The sequence below is a fragment of the Coregonus clupeaformis genome, chromosome 12 (genome assembly GCF_020615455.1).
Source record: "Coregonus clupeaformis isolate EN_2021a chromosome 12, ASM2061545v1, whole genome shotgun sequence".
Classification (NCBI taxonomy): Eukaryota; Metazoa; Chordata; class Actinopteri; order Salmoniformes; family Salmonidae; genus Coregonus; species Coregonus clupeaformis.
The window spans coordinates 16,288,039-16,305,258 of record NC_059203.1 but is presented as its reverse complement, the minus strand read 5'-3'; the positions used below and the strand labels follow the sequence as shown (position 1 = coordinate 16,305,258).

General features: G+C 50.7%; 1 protein-coding gene across 1 annotated transcript in view; it reads right to left on the bottom strand.

Moving 5' to 3' along the window:
• The window catches only part of slc6a11b (solute carrier family 6 member 11b), a 95,621-nt gene that overhangs the window by 45,760 nt on the left and 32,641 nt on the right, over positions 1 to 17,220 (bottom strand). Inside the window, exon 6 of the mRNA XM_041891855.2 lies at positions 13,639 to 13,771. Coding sequence (XP_041747789.2) covers positions 13,639 to 13,771 — 133 coding nt within the window. The remainder of the gene's footprint in view (positions 1 to 13,638; positions 13,772 to 17,220) is intronic.

Here is a 17,220-nt window from a genome sequence, read left to right as displayed (position 1 = left end):
CTCCCAGTCAATTCCTACTATTACTAAATCTGATGGCAACCATATATATGAAAATAAATGGATAAATGAGTCATTTAATAAATGTTATGCAAATCCTTATGCCTCAGAACTGACAAATGATGCACCCAAACTAATGGAGGACTTATTTTCTAAGAATGAGCTCCCGACTATTCCCGAAGAACAGAGGTCTCTCCTTATCGCCCCTATTAACCAAGGAAGAGATCATGTTTGCAATTGAGAATCTATAAAATGGCAGGGCCCCAGGACCAGGAGGGTTTTGTAGTGAGTTCTATAAGGAGTCCCATGGCCTGATCCTTGATCCATCGCTTGATATGTTTAACCACTCATTTTCAAATGACCGCCTCCCTCAAAACGCTGAGTGAAGCTAACATATCACTTATTCTCAAAAAAAGGGAAAATGCCCAGAGTCTTGTTCCTCATACAGACCTATTGCTCTTCTGAACGTGGATAGAAAATTGCTTTCTAAAATCCTAGCCACACGACTAGAGGACTTATTGCCACTAATTGTGAAAGGGGACCAAACTGGCTTCATTAAGGGCTGTAAGTCATGTAACAATGTCAGGCGGCTTCTTATTGGTATTCAACACCTACCAAGGAAGTGCTGTGGATGGTCTTGTGCTCTCCCTAGATGCTGAGAAAGCATTTGACCTGGAGGGGTGCTGTGGATGGTCTTGTGCTCTCCGTAGATGCTGAGAAAGCATTTGACCTGGAGGGGTCCTACCTATTCTTTGGTCTAGGAGACAACTTTATAAAATGGGTTAAGGTTTTATATGATGACCCTCAGACTGCTGTCCTTACTAATGGTCTGAGGTCAAATAGCTTCTCCACACACAGAGGTACCAGACAGGGCTGTCCTTTGTCCCCTCTCCTATTTGCGCTCGCTATGGAACCGCTGGCCGAGGCCATCAGAGTAACGCCTGCTGTACAGGGTCTGCTCATTGGTGACGTTCATCCTAAAATAAGCTTGTATGCTGATGATGTTTTGATATTCATATCTAGCCCATATATTGCATCTTTTGTAAAAATTATTGAATTATTCAGTGAATTCTCAGTCCACAATATTAATGGAACTAAATCAGAGGCTATGCCACTTGGTAGTCTTCACTCTGTCCCTACTACCTCTCCCCCCTTTCCTTTTAAATGGTCTCCCTCAGGTTTTATGTATCTGGGTATATTCCTAACTCCTAAATTCCAGCAAAATGTACAAAGCCAATTTTGTTCACTTGTTTGATACAATAAAACAGGATCTTGAGCGCTGGAACTCTCTTCCGATTTCATGGTTGGGTAGAATATCCCTCTTGAAAATGAACATTTTGCCTAGACTACTTTACCCAACCCAAATGATCCCGGTCTTACATTCCAATAAGGTAATACAATATTTAAATGGCTGGTTAAGTTCCTTCATATGGACTAAACGCAAGCCAAGACTTAAGATGGCAATTTTGCAGCTGCCAGGTACAATGGGGTGCTTGGATCTGCCCAATATTAGGTTTCGTCAGTGGTGTGCCCACTTATATGTTATATTTCTGACTGGATCACAAATGATGACTCCTCTATTTTGTTAGGCATTGAGATTTTTTTTTCAAAATACCCCTCGCAGAATATTTTATTTTTCAGAAGCTTCAAGTCTGTAAAAGATTACTGCAATAATCCCATTACACTTAACACACTCAAAGCACGGAGCTCCCAAGTGGCGCGGTGGTCTAAGGCACTGCATCTCAGTGCTTGAGGCGTCACTACAGACCCCCTGGTTCGATTCCAGGCTGTATCACAACCGGCCGTGATTGGGAGTCCCATAGGGCGGCGCACAATTGGTCCGGGTTTGGCCGGTGTAGGCCGTCATTGTAAATAAGAATTTGTTCTTAACTGGCTTGCCTAGTTAAATAAAATGGAGGTCAGTTCAATGTTTTTTGGGAAGGTCCAAACTAACCTCTGCTCTTACCCCGATTCTTAACAACCCAGATTTTGTATCAGGATTGCTGGATGCTTTAATGGATAGCTTGGATGATGTAACATTTAGCTTTACAAGGGCATAGGCAGATTAAATGATTTATTCGCTGATAAGATTTTATTGTCATTTGAGCAGATGGATGAGAAATATAGACTCCCAAAGCAGGACTTTTTCCGCTTTCTACAAATAAGACTTATTCTACAGTATGAAAAATGTATGCACTCACTAACTGTAAGTCGCTCTGGATAAGAGCGTCTGCTAAATGACTAAAATGTTAAATGTAAATGTAAGACATTATATTTTGATGTGTCTGTCATTGAAAGAATGCTTTTTTTATCACAAAGGAAAATATCTGTATGTTTATTTTATGCTTTAAGGTCATTTTCTACTGTTGACACACAGAGGGTCAAGGGTCAAGCGAGTGTGGGAGAAAGAATTGTCTGTTACTATTGACGAGGAGATGTGGGAGGACGTTTGGAGATGTGCAAAAAACAATATCTATCTGTAATCATACTAGAGCAATCCAATTAAGAATAATACACAGATTGCATTTATCCCCAAATCACAGACATGCTTTTAGCCCCCCCTCTTCCTCCTCCTCCTCCTCTTCCTCCTCCTCCTCCTCCTCCTCCTCAGTGTCTTCAACGTACAGGCACCCGAACACAATGTTTATGGTCATGTTCCAAATCACAAAGATACTGGTCTAATGTTCTTCAAGAAACTGAAAAAATCCCAGGGGGTCGACCTAGAATTGGACCCAGTTTCTTTGCTGTTAGGTCTCCCTAGTAGGCGTGTTACTTCTGTGGGTAAGAGGAGGCTTTGCAACATTCTTCTCGCAGAGAGGAAAAACATCCTCTCACAGTGGATTAATGACCAGGTCCCTTCTGTTAAAGACTGGCATAAAGATACTATTTGAATGGGTTCCATTGGAATATCTGACTTGTACATTATATTCTAAAACAGATCAGTTCTACAAAGTGTGGGAACCTTATTTAAATGACCTAGAACCTGATTTATCAGCTATTATGCTGCAAGGAGTTTCTTAGAATGGTGGTTGTTTACTTGTCTCAGGATTACACTGTACGTTCCATGTGTTGGACCTAATTCCTTTATTTAAACTGAGCTTTTATGTTTAATTTCTGTCTGTATGTTCATAATTTCTTTTTTTTAAAGTTACTTATTTGATCTTTGTTACTGTATCTCTTAACATGGGAGACAATTGTGAAATTCCAATAAAAATACTATTAGAAATAAAGGTCTATCTTATACACGTATACACATAAGACAGATCCTTATCTCTAAGAGTGTATAAGATATATATTTTGTATTTAAAGAGAGACATGCTCAGATACAATACAAGAGAGAGAGAGAGAGAGAGAGAGAGAGAGAGAGAGAGAGAGAGAGAGAGAGAGAGAGAGAGAGAGAGAGAGAGAGAGAGAGAGAGAGCGAGAGAGAGAGAGAGAGAGAGAGAGAGAGAGAGAGAGAGAGAGAGAGAGAGAGAGAGAGAGAGAGAGAGAGAGAGCGCGCGCACGAGAGAGAGAGCGAGAGCGAGAGCGAGAGCGAGAGCGAGAGCGAGAGCGAGAGGAGAGAGTGAGAGTGAGAGTGAGAGAGAGAGAGAGAGAGAGAGAGAGAGAGAGAGAGAGAGAGAGAGAGAGAGAGAGAGAGAGCGAGAGAGAGAGAGAGAGCGCGCGCACGAGAGTGAGAGCGAGAGCGAGAGCGAGAGCGAGAGCGAGAGCGAGAGCGAGAGCGAGAGCGAGAGAGAGAGAGAGAGAGAGAGAGAGAGCGAGAGAGAGAGAGAGAGAGAGAGCGAGAGAGAGAGAGATTGAGAGCCTGCTGTAGAGTTAACTCCCCTCCCTATTTGTGTAGAGGACAGCTCCTGATCCAGACGCTGAACATCATGTTGACGTCCATAACCACAGCATTGCTCTAAGTATTCTATTTGTGTCTCTCTCCTCTCCTCTGCGTGTTAGAGAGGGGAGATGTGGTTTGCTGCTGAGTGCTTTCTCCATCACTCTCTCTCAATCCTTCAATCCCCTCTAGCTCCATTACTCAATCCTTCCATTTCTCTATCTCTCCATCTCAACCGCTCGCTGGCTCGGAGCTCCGGCCTCTTCCCTCCCTCCCTCCCTCCCTCCCTCCTTCCTCCAGAGAATTAGTGTCTCAATTAGGTTCTTTAGAGCAGAGTCCTGCCGGCTTGGCACAGACACGCAGCATTCCTTAACCCCTTCGCTGTTCCCCACAACGCTTGGCACACAGTCACAACCTTTCACAACTCCTCTCACCCGACTAGCCTACACCAGTCAGTGGCCGCCAACTTGCCATTCAGCTGTGTTGAATGGAGTTATATAACTCCCGTTGGAAGGCATTTTTGAGTTCTCATGTCAATCATATACGGGACTCAACGGAATCAAACCTTGCTTCATTTTTGCAGTTTTGGTCCAATCGCATATTATCTGAACCACCTCCCCAATAGTCCAGTTGAAAAACACTCTTTCTCTGTTAATCCTGATCTAACCTGCAGAAGGAGAGAGTGTGAGAAAGAGAAAGGCCTAGTTTATAATTAGTCTAATAAAATAATACCAACACATCTCAAACCCACTGCCATTACACCACCCCAGCACATGAGTGAGCAAGTTACAGATCACACCCCCCCTCCAAAGAAAATGCTAACCTCCCCACCTCCCCCAATGATATTTGTGCGTCAATCACTCATTATTCAGGATTCATTCAGGATTATCGGTAATCATGGTAGCATCCACATTAATGTAGAAGTGTTTAAAAACATATTATATTGTTATTTACAATAAAAGTGACTCCAAAATGACACAATACTTTATTTACCATTAATTTGTATTGGGCACAAAATAATCTGAAACACAACCAAAACAAACAGCAAATACATCAAACAAGTTTGTAGAGTCACAGGCTTGATGTAATCATTGTGTGCTATGAATGTGGACCAAATACTACACTTTTTAGTACTTGAATACATAAGTGAATTTGTCTCAATACTTTTGGTACCCTAAAATGGGGGGACTATGTACAAAAAATGCTGTAAAGAGAGAGAGAGAGAGAGAGAGAGAGAGAGAGAGAGAGAGAGAGAGAGAGAGAGAGAGAGGAGAGAAAGAAATGAGCGAGAGGCGAGGAGAAGGAACTCTGCATGCCCCTCATGAACGCTCTACTTTCCTCTCAATGAAAGTAGAAATCAATCTTGGACTGTTCCCTAAAGACCCAGCCATGAAGGAGCATTCTTTCGCCTTACTTCACGTTGGGACAAAAGACACTTCAGGAGATATAGGCCTCTGTCGCTGCCGAGTACCATACATTTTTCCTCACCACATCTCTTCCTTTCTCTTTCCCTCTTCCCCTTCTCATTCTGGCTCATTGAATCTGTTCTACTTTCTTAAAGACTGCAGGGAGAATGGAAGGGGCTGGGAGAGAGAGGCACAGAGAGGGGGACAGGGAGAGAGAGGCACAGAGAGGGGGACAGGGAGAGAGAGGCACAGAGAGGGGGACAGGGAGAGAGACACAGAGAGGGGGACAGGGAGAGAGAGACACAGAGAGGGGGACAGGGAGAGAGAGGCACAGAGAGGGTGACAGGGAGAGAGAGACACAGAGAGGGGGACAGGGAGAGAGAGGCACAGAGGGGACAGGGAGAGAGAGGCACAGAGAGGGGGACAGGGAGAGAGAGGCACAGAGAGGGGGACAGGGAGAGAGAGGCACAGAGAGGGGGACTGGGAGAGAGAGGCACAGAGAGGGGGGACAGGGAGAGAGAGGCACAGAGAGGGGGGACAGGGAGAGAGAGGCACAGAGAGGGAGACTGGGAGAGAGAGGCACAGAGAGGGGGGACAGGGAGAGAGAGGCACAGAGAGGGGGACAGGGAGAGAGAGGCACACAGAGGGGGACAGGGAGAGAGAGACACAGAGAGGGGGACTGGGAGAGAGAGGCACAGAGAGGGGGACAGGGGGAGAGAGACACAGAGAGGGGGACAGGGAGAGAGAGACACAGAGAGGGGGACAGGGAGAGAGAGACACAGAGAGGGGGACAGGGAGAGAGAGGCACAGAGAGGGGGACAGGGAGAGAGAGGCACAGAGAGGGGGACTGGGAGAGAGAGGCACAGAGAGGGGGACAGGGGGAGAGAGACACAGAGAGGGGGACAGGGATAGAGAGACACAGAGAGGGGGACAGGGAGAGAGGCACAGAGAGGGTGACAGGGAGAGAGAGAGGGGACAGGGAGAGAGAGGTACATAGAGGGGGACTGGGAGAGAGAGGCACAGAGAGGGGGACAGGGAGAGAGAGGCACAGAGAGGGGGACAGTGAGAGAGAGGCACAGAGAGGGGGACAGGGAGAGAGGGGCACAGAGAGGGGGACTGGGAGAGAGGCACAGAGAGGGGGACAGGGAGAGAGAGGCACAGAGAGGGGGACAGGGAGAGAGAGACACAGAGAGGGGGACAGGGAGGTTGGAGAGAGGGACAGGGAGAGAGAGACACAGAGAGGGGGACAGGGAGGTTGGAGAGGGGGACAGTGAGCTTGGAGAGGGGAACAGAGAGAGAGAGAGACAGAGAGGGGGACAGAGAGGTTGGAGAGGGGAACAGAGAGAGAGAGACACAAAGAGGGGGACAGGGAGGTTGGAGAGGGGGACAGGGAAAGAGAGACACAGAGAGGGGGACAGGGAGGTTGGAGAGGGGGACAGGGAAAGAGAGACACAGAGAGGGGGACAGGGAGAGAGAGACACAGAGAGGGGGACAGGGAGGTTGGAGAGGGGGACAGAGAGAGAGACACACAGAGAGAGAGAGATACAGAGAGGGGGACAGGGAGGTTGGAGAGGGGAACAGAGAGAGAGAGACACAGAGAGGGGGACAAGGAGGTTGGAGAGGGGAACAGAGAGAGAGAGACACAGAGAGGGGGACAGGGAGGTTGGAGAGGGGGACAGGGAGAGAGAGACACAGAGAGGGGGACAGAGAGAGAGAGACACAGAGAGGGGGACAGGGAGGTTGGAGAGGGGGACCGGGAGAGAGAGAGGCACAGAGAGGGGGACAGGGAGGTTGGAGAGGGGAACAGAGAGAGAGAGACACAGAGAGGGGGACAGGGAGGTTGGAGAGGGGGACAGAGAGAGAGAGGCACAGAGAGGGGGACAGGGAGGTTGGAGAGGGGAACAGAGAGAGAGAGACACAGAGAGGGGGACAGAGAGAGAGAGAGACAGAGAGGTGGACAGGGAGGTTGGAGAGGGGAACAGAGAGAGAGACACACAGAGAGGGGGGGACAGGGAGGTTGGAGAGGGGAACAGAGAGAGAGAGACACAGAGAGGGGGACAGAGAGAGAGAGAGACAGAGAGGTGGACAGGGAGGTTGGAGAGGGGAACAGAGAGAGAGACACACAGAGAGGGGGACAGGGAGGTTGGAGAGGGGAACAGAGAGAGAGAGACACAGAGAGGGGGACAGAGAGAGAGAGAGACAGAGAGGGGGACAGGGAGGTTGGAGAGGGGGACTGGGAGAGAGAGACACAGAGAGGGGGACAGGGAGGTTGGAGAGGGGGACAGAGAGAGAGAGACACAGAGAGGGGGACAGGGAGGTTGGAGAGGTGGACAGAGAGAGAGAGAGAGACACAGAGAGGGGGACAGGGAGGTTGGAGAGGTGGACAGAGAGAGAGAGAGAGACACAGAGAGGGGGACAGGGAGGTTGGAGAGGGGGAGAGAGGCTGGGGTTCTCTGGCTGGATGTTTGCAGCGGCTAGGACAGGGGCCAATATAAGGAGAAGAGGTGCATTCTGGGTAGAGGACAGAGTTAGAGGAAAGATACCACTTGCTTTAACCTTCTAAACACAGGAAGAAGAATAGACACAGAGCATTTTTGGGGAGGTTTCAGTATAACACGTCCCCCCCACACACACACACACACACTTCCATTTCACACAACAGGTAAGATATTGCACATGCCGTGATGTTGTTACCACGAGTCTGAAACTGAGATCCCTGTCCAAAGAGTTCCATAGCCTTCCATGTAACTCAATTCAATCCGTATTGCGGAAGTGTTGCAGAAGATCTGCTTTATAGCTCGATTGTGTGACGATCCCGGCTGTCTGAGTCGGGTCCTGTCTGGTGACTAGTGTTCCTGCTCGTATTCTCCAGTTTCCCGAGGGTTCGGGAACGCTCCGGGGAGCGCTCTGGTTTTCCGCACCTGCATCCCATCAGCAATCTGCACACCTGGTCCTGATCATCACCCTTCTTAGGCTCTGGGCCAACATCCAGTTCCTGCCGGATCGTTAGCCATGAACAGTATGTTTGTCAGCGTATCAGCCTTTGAGTTCTAGCGTTAGTTTTGTTGTTTTGCACCTTGTTGATTTGCTGTGTTCTCACCTCCGTTTTGTTCTGTCTGCAGTCTCTCACCCGGAACCTTCATCCAACCTCTGCCTGATGGTCGGCGGCTGCCGAGCCAGTACCGGACCAACCACTGCACCTTCAACAACCCATCCACGCCACCCGCTCTGTTCCCTGGATTATTCAGCTTCACTCGGACTCTATAAATAAACACTCACCTTTGTCTCACGTACCGTGTCCTGGTCTGCTTCTGGGTTCTGGCTTAGTTAACCGTGACAGAACGATCCGGCCAGTAATGAACCCAGCGGACCTGGACTCTGTTCGCCATGCTATTACCCAGCAGGAGAAGATGTTGGGCTATCATAGCACGGTACTACAGGAGATCGCGTTGTCAGTTCGGAACCTTTCTACCGGTCTGACGGAGGTCCAGAACCAACGCAAGTGTCCGGTGGAGGATCCACTACCGGTTTCACCCATCTCGCCTGCCGCTTCTGAAGCTGTGTCCATCCGTGAGCCCAAGGTTCCGACGCTGGATAAGTATGAGGGAGAGCTGGGAAGATGCCGTTCCTTCCTTATGCAGTGTGGACTAGTGTTCGATCTACAGCCCTACTCTTATGCCACAGACAAGGCTAGGATAGCCTTTGTGATTGAGTTGCTGCGTGGTCGAGCGCTGGAGTGGGCTTCAGCCGTTTGGGAACGACAGGATCCCTGCATGGCTTCATACCAGGGGTTCGCGGCCGAGATGAGGAAGCTCTTCGACCATTCCGTCCGAGGGAGGGACGCAGCTAGGCGCCTGTTTTCGCTTCGCCAAGGAACTTCGTAGCGTGGCCGACTTCGTGATCGAGTTCAAGACGTTGGCTGTGGAGAGTGGGTGGAACGAGGAGTCTCTGCAAGCGGCCTTTTACCAGGGTCTGTCGGAGCAGCTCAAGGATGAGTTGATCTCCTATCCGGAGCCTAGTGACCTGGACAGCTTGGTAGCTTTGTCTATTCGGGGTGGATAATCGAGTCCGAGAGCGAAGGAGGGAGAAGCAATGGGTTCCGCTCCAACCGATCAGCTTCTCAGTTCCCAGTCGGGTCGGGTGGTGGACCAGAACACGTCGATCATTCTCCTCCACAATGGATTAGTGGAGAGGTCCTCTCTCCCGATTCTGAACCCATGCAAGTGGGGCGGCACGGGTTAACCAAGGAGGAGCGTCAACAGAGACGTCAGACCAACTGCTGCCTCTACTGTGGTAGCTCGGGACATTACATCTCCACCTGTTCCCGGCGGTCGTCAAACTGCCCGGCTCGCTAAAGTTGGGAGGACTTTTAGCGAGCCAGTTTCAACCTCTCAGTACCTCTGTCAGACCCCGTTTCCGGCTACCCTTGTGAACAGGAATCAGAGCTTAGCGCTTAACGCTTTTATCGATTCAGGTGCCGATGGAAGCTTTCTTGATGCCGAGTTGGTGGAACAGCTGGGGCTTTCCAAGGAGCAATTGCCGGAAGCCATTGAAGCGACCACTCTGAACGGCAGTAGTCTGGCACGTATCACGATGAGGACTGAACCGGTTAAGATGCGGTTGTCGGGGAATCATTCTGAGATGATTTCATTCTTCATTCTGCCGTCTTCCCATGTTCCTCTGGTCCTTGGATACCCCTGGCTGAAGGAACACAATCCCACGTTCGATTGGGTGACGGGCAAGGTAACGAGTTGGAGCCTTGCTTGTCATGCTAACTGTCTCAAGACTGCCTGCCCCCATTCGGTTCCCAGTCAGGTGATTGAGGCTAAACCCCCCAGATTTGTCCCTGGTTCCCGAGACATATCACGATTTGGGGGAAGTTTTCAGTAAGCAGAAGGCTCTGTCACTCCCTCCCCACCGACCCTATGATTGTGCCATCAACCTGGTCCCTGGAGCTGTCTACCCCAAGGGAAGGTTATACAGTATCTCCCGACCTGAACGTGAGGCGTTGGAGACCTACATCAAGGAGTCCCTAGCTGCTGGTCTCGTTCGCCCTCGTCATCACCCCTGGGGGCAGGATTCTTCTTTGTGGGTAAGAAGGATGGCTCTCTTCGACCGTGTATTGATTATCGGGGGTTGAATGACATCACGATCAAGAACAAGTATCCCCTGCCCTTGATGAGTTCTGCCTTCGACTCCTTACAGGGTGCTACGGTGTTCACCAAGCTAGACCTACGCAATGCGTATCACCTGGTCCGGATCAGAGAGGGGGACGAGTGGTTGACGGGTTTCAATACACCGATGGGTCACTTCGAGTATCAGGTGATGCCGTTTGGACTGACCAATGCTCCAGCGGTATTCCAGAGTATGGTGAACGACGTCCTGAGAGATATGATCGGTCTCTTTGTGTTTGTTTACCTGGATGACATTCTGATCTTCTCGAAGGAACCTTCCGACCACGTCCAGCATGTCCGGCAGGTGCTGCAGCGATTGTTGGAGAATCGCCTGTTCGTGAAGGCCGAGAAGTGCGAGTTTCACGCCCACACGACATCCTTTCTCGGGTACATCATCTCCAGGGGGAGAGATTAGGATGGACCAGGAGAAGGTTAGAGCGGTTCTGGAATGGGCCCAGCCCGGTACGAGATTGCAGCTCCAGAGATTTTTGGGGTTTGCGAATTTCTACCGCAGATTCATCCGGGATTACAGCCGTGTGGCCGCTCCGTTAACTGCCTTGACTTCCAGCATCAGGACCTTCAAGTGGAATCCGGAGGCGGATCGAGCGTTTCTGGATTTGAAGAGGCGATTCACCAACGCACCGATTCTCTCTCAACCGACACGGCCCGTCAGTTCGTCGTTGAAGTGGACGCGTCTGATGTGGGAGTTGGCGCCATCCTGTCGCAGCGATGCTCCACGGACAGTAAACTCCATCCCTGCGCCTACTACTCTCGTCGCCTTTCGCCTGCGGAGAGGAATTACGATGTGGGTAACCGGGAGCTTTCGCGGTGAAACTTGCCTTGGAGGAGTGGCGCCACTGGTTGGAGGGGGCGGAGCAAACCGTTTATTGTCTGGACGGACCACAAGAATCTTGCTTACGTGCAATCGGCTAAACGTCTCAACTCCCGTCAGGCCAGGTGGGCGTTGTTTTTCGGACGATTCAAGTTTGCCCTGACGTTCCGACCTGGATCTAAGAACGGCAAGGCGGGACGCCTTGTCCCGGATGTTCTCCAAGACGGAGGAGAGTGGGTCCAAGACCGAGACAATCCTCCCCGGAACTGCGTCGTGGGAGCAGTTATGTGGAAGATTGAGGAGGAGGTGCTGGCGGCCCTTCGACTCAGCCCGGTCCCGGTAACGGTCCACCCGGTCGGTTGTTTGTGCCTGAGTCGGTTCGTCCTGCTGTCCTCAAATGGTCCCACGCAAGCAAGATGGCTTGTCACCCTGGCGTGGCTCGGACTATGGCGTTTCTTCGCAGACGTTTTTGGTGGCCTGCCATGGCCGAGGATACTCGGGGTTTTGTTGCTGCCTGTCCAGTGTGTGCGCAGAATAAGAGTACCAATCGGCCCAGCTCTGGACTACTTCACCCCCTTCCTATTCCCCGCGACCATGGTCGCATCTGGCCCTGGACTTCGTCACGGGGTTGCCCGCCTCTGAGGGGAACACGGTAGTTCTGACTATCGTGGACAGATTCAGCAAGTTCGCCCACTTTGTGCCAATTGCCAAGCTTCCCTCTGCCTCGGAGACGTCCGAGATCCTGGTTAGGGAGGTTTTCAGGGTCCACGGTTTGCCCAGTGATATCGCTTTCCGACCGTGGCCCTCAGTTTACCTCTGCTGTCTGGAAGTCCTTCTGTTTGGCCATTGGAGCTACGGTCAGTCTCACATCTGGTTTTCACCCCCAATCCAATGGTCAGGCGGAGAGAGCCAACCAGAAGATGGAATCAACGCTACGCTGTCTGGTCTCTTCCAACCCCACCTCCTGGGTTTCTCAGTTGCCTTGGGTTGAGTATGCCCACAATACTCTTCCTACATCTGCCACTGGGATGTCTCCCTTCCAGTGCCTGTATGGCTACCAACCTCCCCTGTTTCCTTCTCAGGAGAAGGAGCTCTCAGTGCCGTCTGTTCAGGCCCATATTCGGGCGTTGCCACGGGACCTGGCATCGGGCCAGAAAGGCACTCTAGAGTTTCGGACCGGTATCAGCTCCAGGCGAATCGTCGCCGGATTCCCGCTCCCACCTATACCATCGGAGATAGGGTTTGGTTGGCCACACGGGATCTTCCGTTACGGACTGAGTCCAGGAAGTTGTTACCGAGTTCATTGGTCCGTTTGTGGTGGAGAAGGTGATCAATCCAGTGGCAGTTCGACTCAAACTACCGAGGACGCTCAGAGTCCATCCCACCTTTCATGTCTCCTGCCTCAAGCCTGTCTTCCTCAGTCCTCTGTTGCCTCCTCCGCCTCCTCCTCCTCCTCCTCGGATGATCGGAGGTGGTCCTGCCTACACGGTGCGTCGCATCATGGATTCCAGACGGCGGGGCCGGGGTTTCCAGTATCTCGTGGACTGGGAGGGGTATGGCCCTGAGGAGAGGAGTTGGATTCCGCGGCGACAGGTCCTAGACGCAGACCTCATCAGTGACTTCTACCGCCTCCATCCTGGCGCTCCGGGAAGTCCGCCCGGTGGCGTTCGTCGGAGGGGGGGTACTGTGACGATCCCGGCTGTCTGAGTCGGGTCCTGTCTGGTGACTAGTGTTCCTGCTCGTATTCTCCAGTTTCCCGAGGGTTCGGGAACGCTCCGGGAGCGCTCTGGTTTTCCGCACCTGCATCCCATCAGCAATCTGCACACCTGGTCCTGATCATCACCCTTCTTAGGCTCTGGGCCAACATCCAGTTCCTGCCGGATCGTTAGCCACGAACAGTATGTTTGTCAGCGTATCAGCCTTTGAGTTCTAGCGTTAGTTTTGTTGTTTTGCACCTTGTTGATTTGCTGTGTTCTCACCTCCGTTTTGTTCTGTCTGCAGTCTCTCACCCGGAACCTTCATCCAACCTCTGCCTGATGGTCGGCGGCTGCCGAGCCAGTACCGGACCAACCACTGCACCTTCAACAACCCATCCACGCCACCCGCTCTGTTCCCTGGATTATTCAGCTTCACTCGGACTCTATAAATAAACACTCACCTTTGTCTCACGTACCGTGTCCTGGTCTGCTTCTGGGTTCTGGCTTAGTTAACCGTGACAGATTGATATTTAAAGGCGATGTTCGTGTGGGTTCGCGCGACTGCGTTCACAGTAAACGCTACATATGGCGGCTATCGGAAATGACCTTAACATTTGAATGCCGGTTCTTCCGCGATACTTCCGCGATATGGATTGACTCCAGCCCTATGTGTTCAATTTTATAGCAAATGCAAAAAAAAAAGTGTTACCTTTCCGGTGGATTTGGGTCCTTTCCATATGCAGAAGTAACATATGACCCATGCCAGAGCCAGACACAGAACCAGTTCCCAGCGGAGCTTCCCGATGTGTTCAATCCCACTGGAGATCTTGAGGACACGACGTCTGTTTGAGCAAACAGGAAAGAAAACACAATTAATAAAATATCTTCTTTAAAGATATCTTTAACGTTGTTTAACATTCGAAATTACATCCTAAACCATGTTGGGGTACAATTCCATTTCAATTGGAGATTTCTGTGAAATGGAATTGACCCCCAACCCTGACCAAGACATACTGACATATTTACATGAAAATGTATGCACTCACTAACTGATAAGAGCGTCTGCTAAATGACTAAAATGTAAATGTAAATATTTAATGTGCGTTATTAATTTGGCCTTGAGTGATTGAGTGTCTGTGTCTACAGTAAGAGAGAGAGGCCTGTAGAGAACTGGGTCCAACCCTGGCCATTGATGATCTATGTGTTCCAGAGCCCAGTACCCAGAGAACCCAGGGCCCAGTACCCAGAGACCCAGAGAACCCAGGGCCCAGTACCCAGAGAACCCAGGGCCCAGTACCCAGAGAACCCAGGGCCCAGCACCCAGAGAACCCAGGGCCCAGTACCCAGAGAACCCAGGGCCCAGTACCCAGAGAACCCAGAGAACCCAGAGAACCCAGGGCCCAGTACCCAGAGAACCTAGGGCCCAGTACCCAGAGAACCCAGGGCCCAGTACCCAGAGAACCCAGGGCCCAGTACCCAGAGAACCCAGGGCTCAGTACCCAGAGAACCCAGAGAACCCAGAGAACCCAGGGCCCAGTACCCAGAGAACCCAGAGAACCCAGGGCCCAGTACCCAGAAAACCCAGGGCCCAGTACCCAGAGAACCCAGGGCTCAGTACCCAGAGAACCCAGAGAACCCAGAGAACCCAGGGCCCAGTACCCAGAGAACCCAGAGAACCCAGGGCCCAGTACCCAGAGAACCCAGGGCTCAGTACCCAGAGAACCCAGAGAACCCAGAGAACCCAGGGCCCAGTACCCAGAGAACCCAGAGAACCCAGGGCCCAGTACCAAGAGAACCCAGAGAACCCAGAGAACCCAGGGCCCAGTACCCAGAGAACCCAGAGAACCCAGAGAACCCAGGGCCCAGTACCCAGAGAACCCAGAGAACGCAGAGAACCCAGGGCCCAGTACCCAGAGAACCCAGAGAACCCAGAAAACCCAGAGAACCCAGGACCCAGTACCCAGAGAACCCAGAGAACCCAGAGAACCCAGGGCCCAGTACCCAGAGAGCCCAGAGAACCCAGATAACCCAGAGAACCCAGAGAACCCAGGACCCAGTACCCAGAGAACCCAGAGAACCCAGAGAACCCAGGACCCAGTACCCAGAGAACCCAGGACCCAGTACCCAGAGAACCCAGGGCCCAGTACCCAGAGAACCCAGAGAACCCAGGGCCCAGTACCCAGAGAACCCATGACCCAGTACCCAGAGAACCCAGTACCCAGTACCCAGATAACCCAGGACCCAGTACCCAGAGAACCCAGGACCCAGTACCCAGAGAACCCAGGACCCAGTACCCAGAGAACCCAGGGCCCAGTACCCAGAGAACCCAGGACCCAGTACCCAGAGAACCCAGGACCCAGTACCCAGAGAACCCAGGACCCAGTACCCAGAGAACCCAGAGAACCCAGGGAACCCAGTACCCAGAGAACCCAGAGAACCCAGAGAACCCAGTACCCAGAGAACCCAGAGAACCCAGGGAAGAACCCTGTTGAAACCAGTCTTGTTCTTTCAGTACTCTGGGGTTGGAGAGGCAGCTACTAAGTGCTGCTGGGGTCCTGCCTGGACTAGAGCCAAACGCCACACCTGGCTCTAGCCTGGTCCCAGATCTGTTTAGTGCTGTTTGGCATGACAATGACCATAAGAGTTGAACTAGGGCCACACTGGTCTCAGATCTGTTTGTGATCTATAGCCAACTCTGGGAGTTGTCATGCATGTCAATGACCATAAGAGTTGGAAAGACATCACATGGACAATTGGGACCAGTCTGGCCCTGGTTCAACTCTTCTGGTTTGGGACCAGGCCAGACAATACCAAGTGACTTCACTATAGTTCAATATGGCTGCCATGGAGTCCATGGACGGACAATGCTGACCTCACAAAACTAGCAAACAACATTTTATAAAATCTGACATGACGATACTGTAAGTAACATGAAAATAGTATACTGTAAAATGTGACATCACGATACTGTAAGTAACATGAAACTAGTCTACTGTAAAATGTGACCAGGCCACTTAGTTATTGTCAGTTCTCCATAAACACCAGATTATAGTACCTTGTGTACAGATGCTATGTCTTCATTTGACCCAGTTTCTCACAGCAGGTAAATAAACCTGCAGCAACAGGAAATGTGAATTGTTTGTAGGGGTTGATACATTCGTTAGGGCAAATCAAGTCTGACATTTTAAAGCGGAAATTACAAACTTTAGAAGCCTTTTTAAACCTTGAATACACTACAAGTTTGCATTTCCTGCTGTGCAGGACAATTCCTGGAACAACAGGATGATCAAATGTAGGTACGGCATCTGTATAAGTGTAGGAAACTGGTTAACCAGCCGATTCAAACTCTACTCTGGCTCAATCTGGGAGAGCTACAGTAGGCTAGGCTAACCTCTGAATAGGCTAACCATAGGATAGGCTAACCTCTGAATAGGCTAACCATAGGATAGGCTAACCTCTGAATAGGCTAACCATAGGATAGGCTAACCTCTGAATAGGCTAACCATAGGATAGGCTAACCTCTGAATAGGCTAACCATAGGATAGGCTAACCTCTGAATAGGCTAACCATAGGATAGCCTAACCTCTGAATGTGATGTGATAAGGCAGGTAACCAAATAGGATTTTGCTACGGTAGTTTGACTCAACCTGCTCCTAGATTAGACGACTATGAGCGTTAGCTAGCTGCTTGGCATCGTTCCTATAATCGGGTCGTGATTCTCCAGGTTCAGAGAGATATCATACAGTAGCCTTGCCATATCCTCAATAGCTGTGTGTGTGTGTGTGTCCCAAAACGCACCCTATTCCCTAAAATAGTGCACTACTTTTGATCAAGGCCCTATGGGTAGTGCACTATATAGGGAATAGGGTGACGTTTGGGGCGGATCCTCACAGTGATACAGAAGCCTTGCCATCTCCTCTATGGCCGCCTGCCCTTTGGCAGCCAGACAGGAATCCTTCTCCCAACAACACAACATGCTGACACGGGCAGATTTGTGTCCCCATCATAACATCTCCGGCTGTGCAAGAGCTCCACTGACGCTGGTAGACACAGAACAATTTAAAATGACTGACAAATTATTAGGGGAATGGTTAAGTATGTCACTTGTAGGCTACAGCAACTTGTTGTCAGTGCTCTTGGGTTGCACACTGAGTTTCCCTCAGTTTGACAGGAATACAGTAGCCAAATCAACAGTAGGCTGGCTACATACACAGTACTGTACTGGAGCCCAGGGTTGGGGTCAATTCCATTTAAATTCCAGTCAATTCTGAAAGTAAACCAAATTCCAATT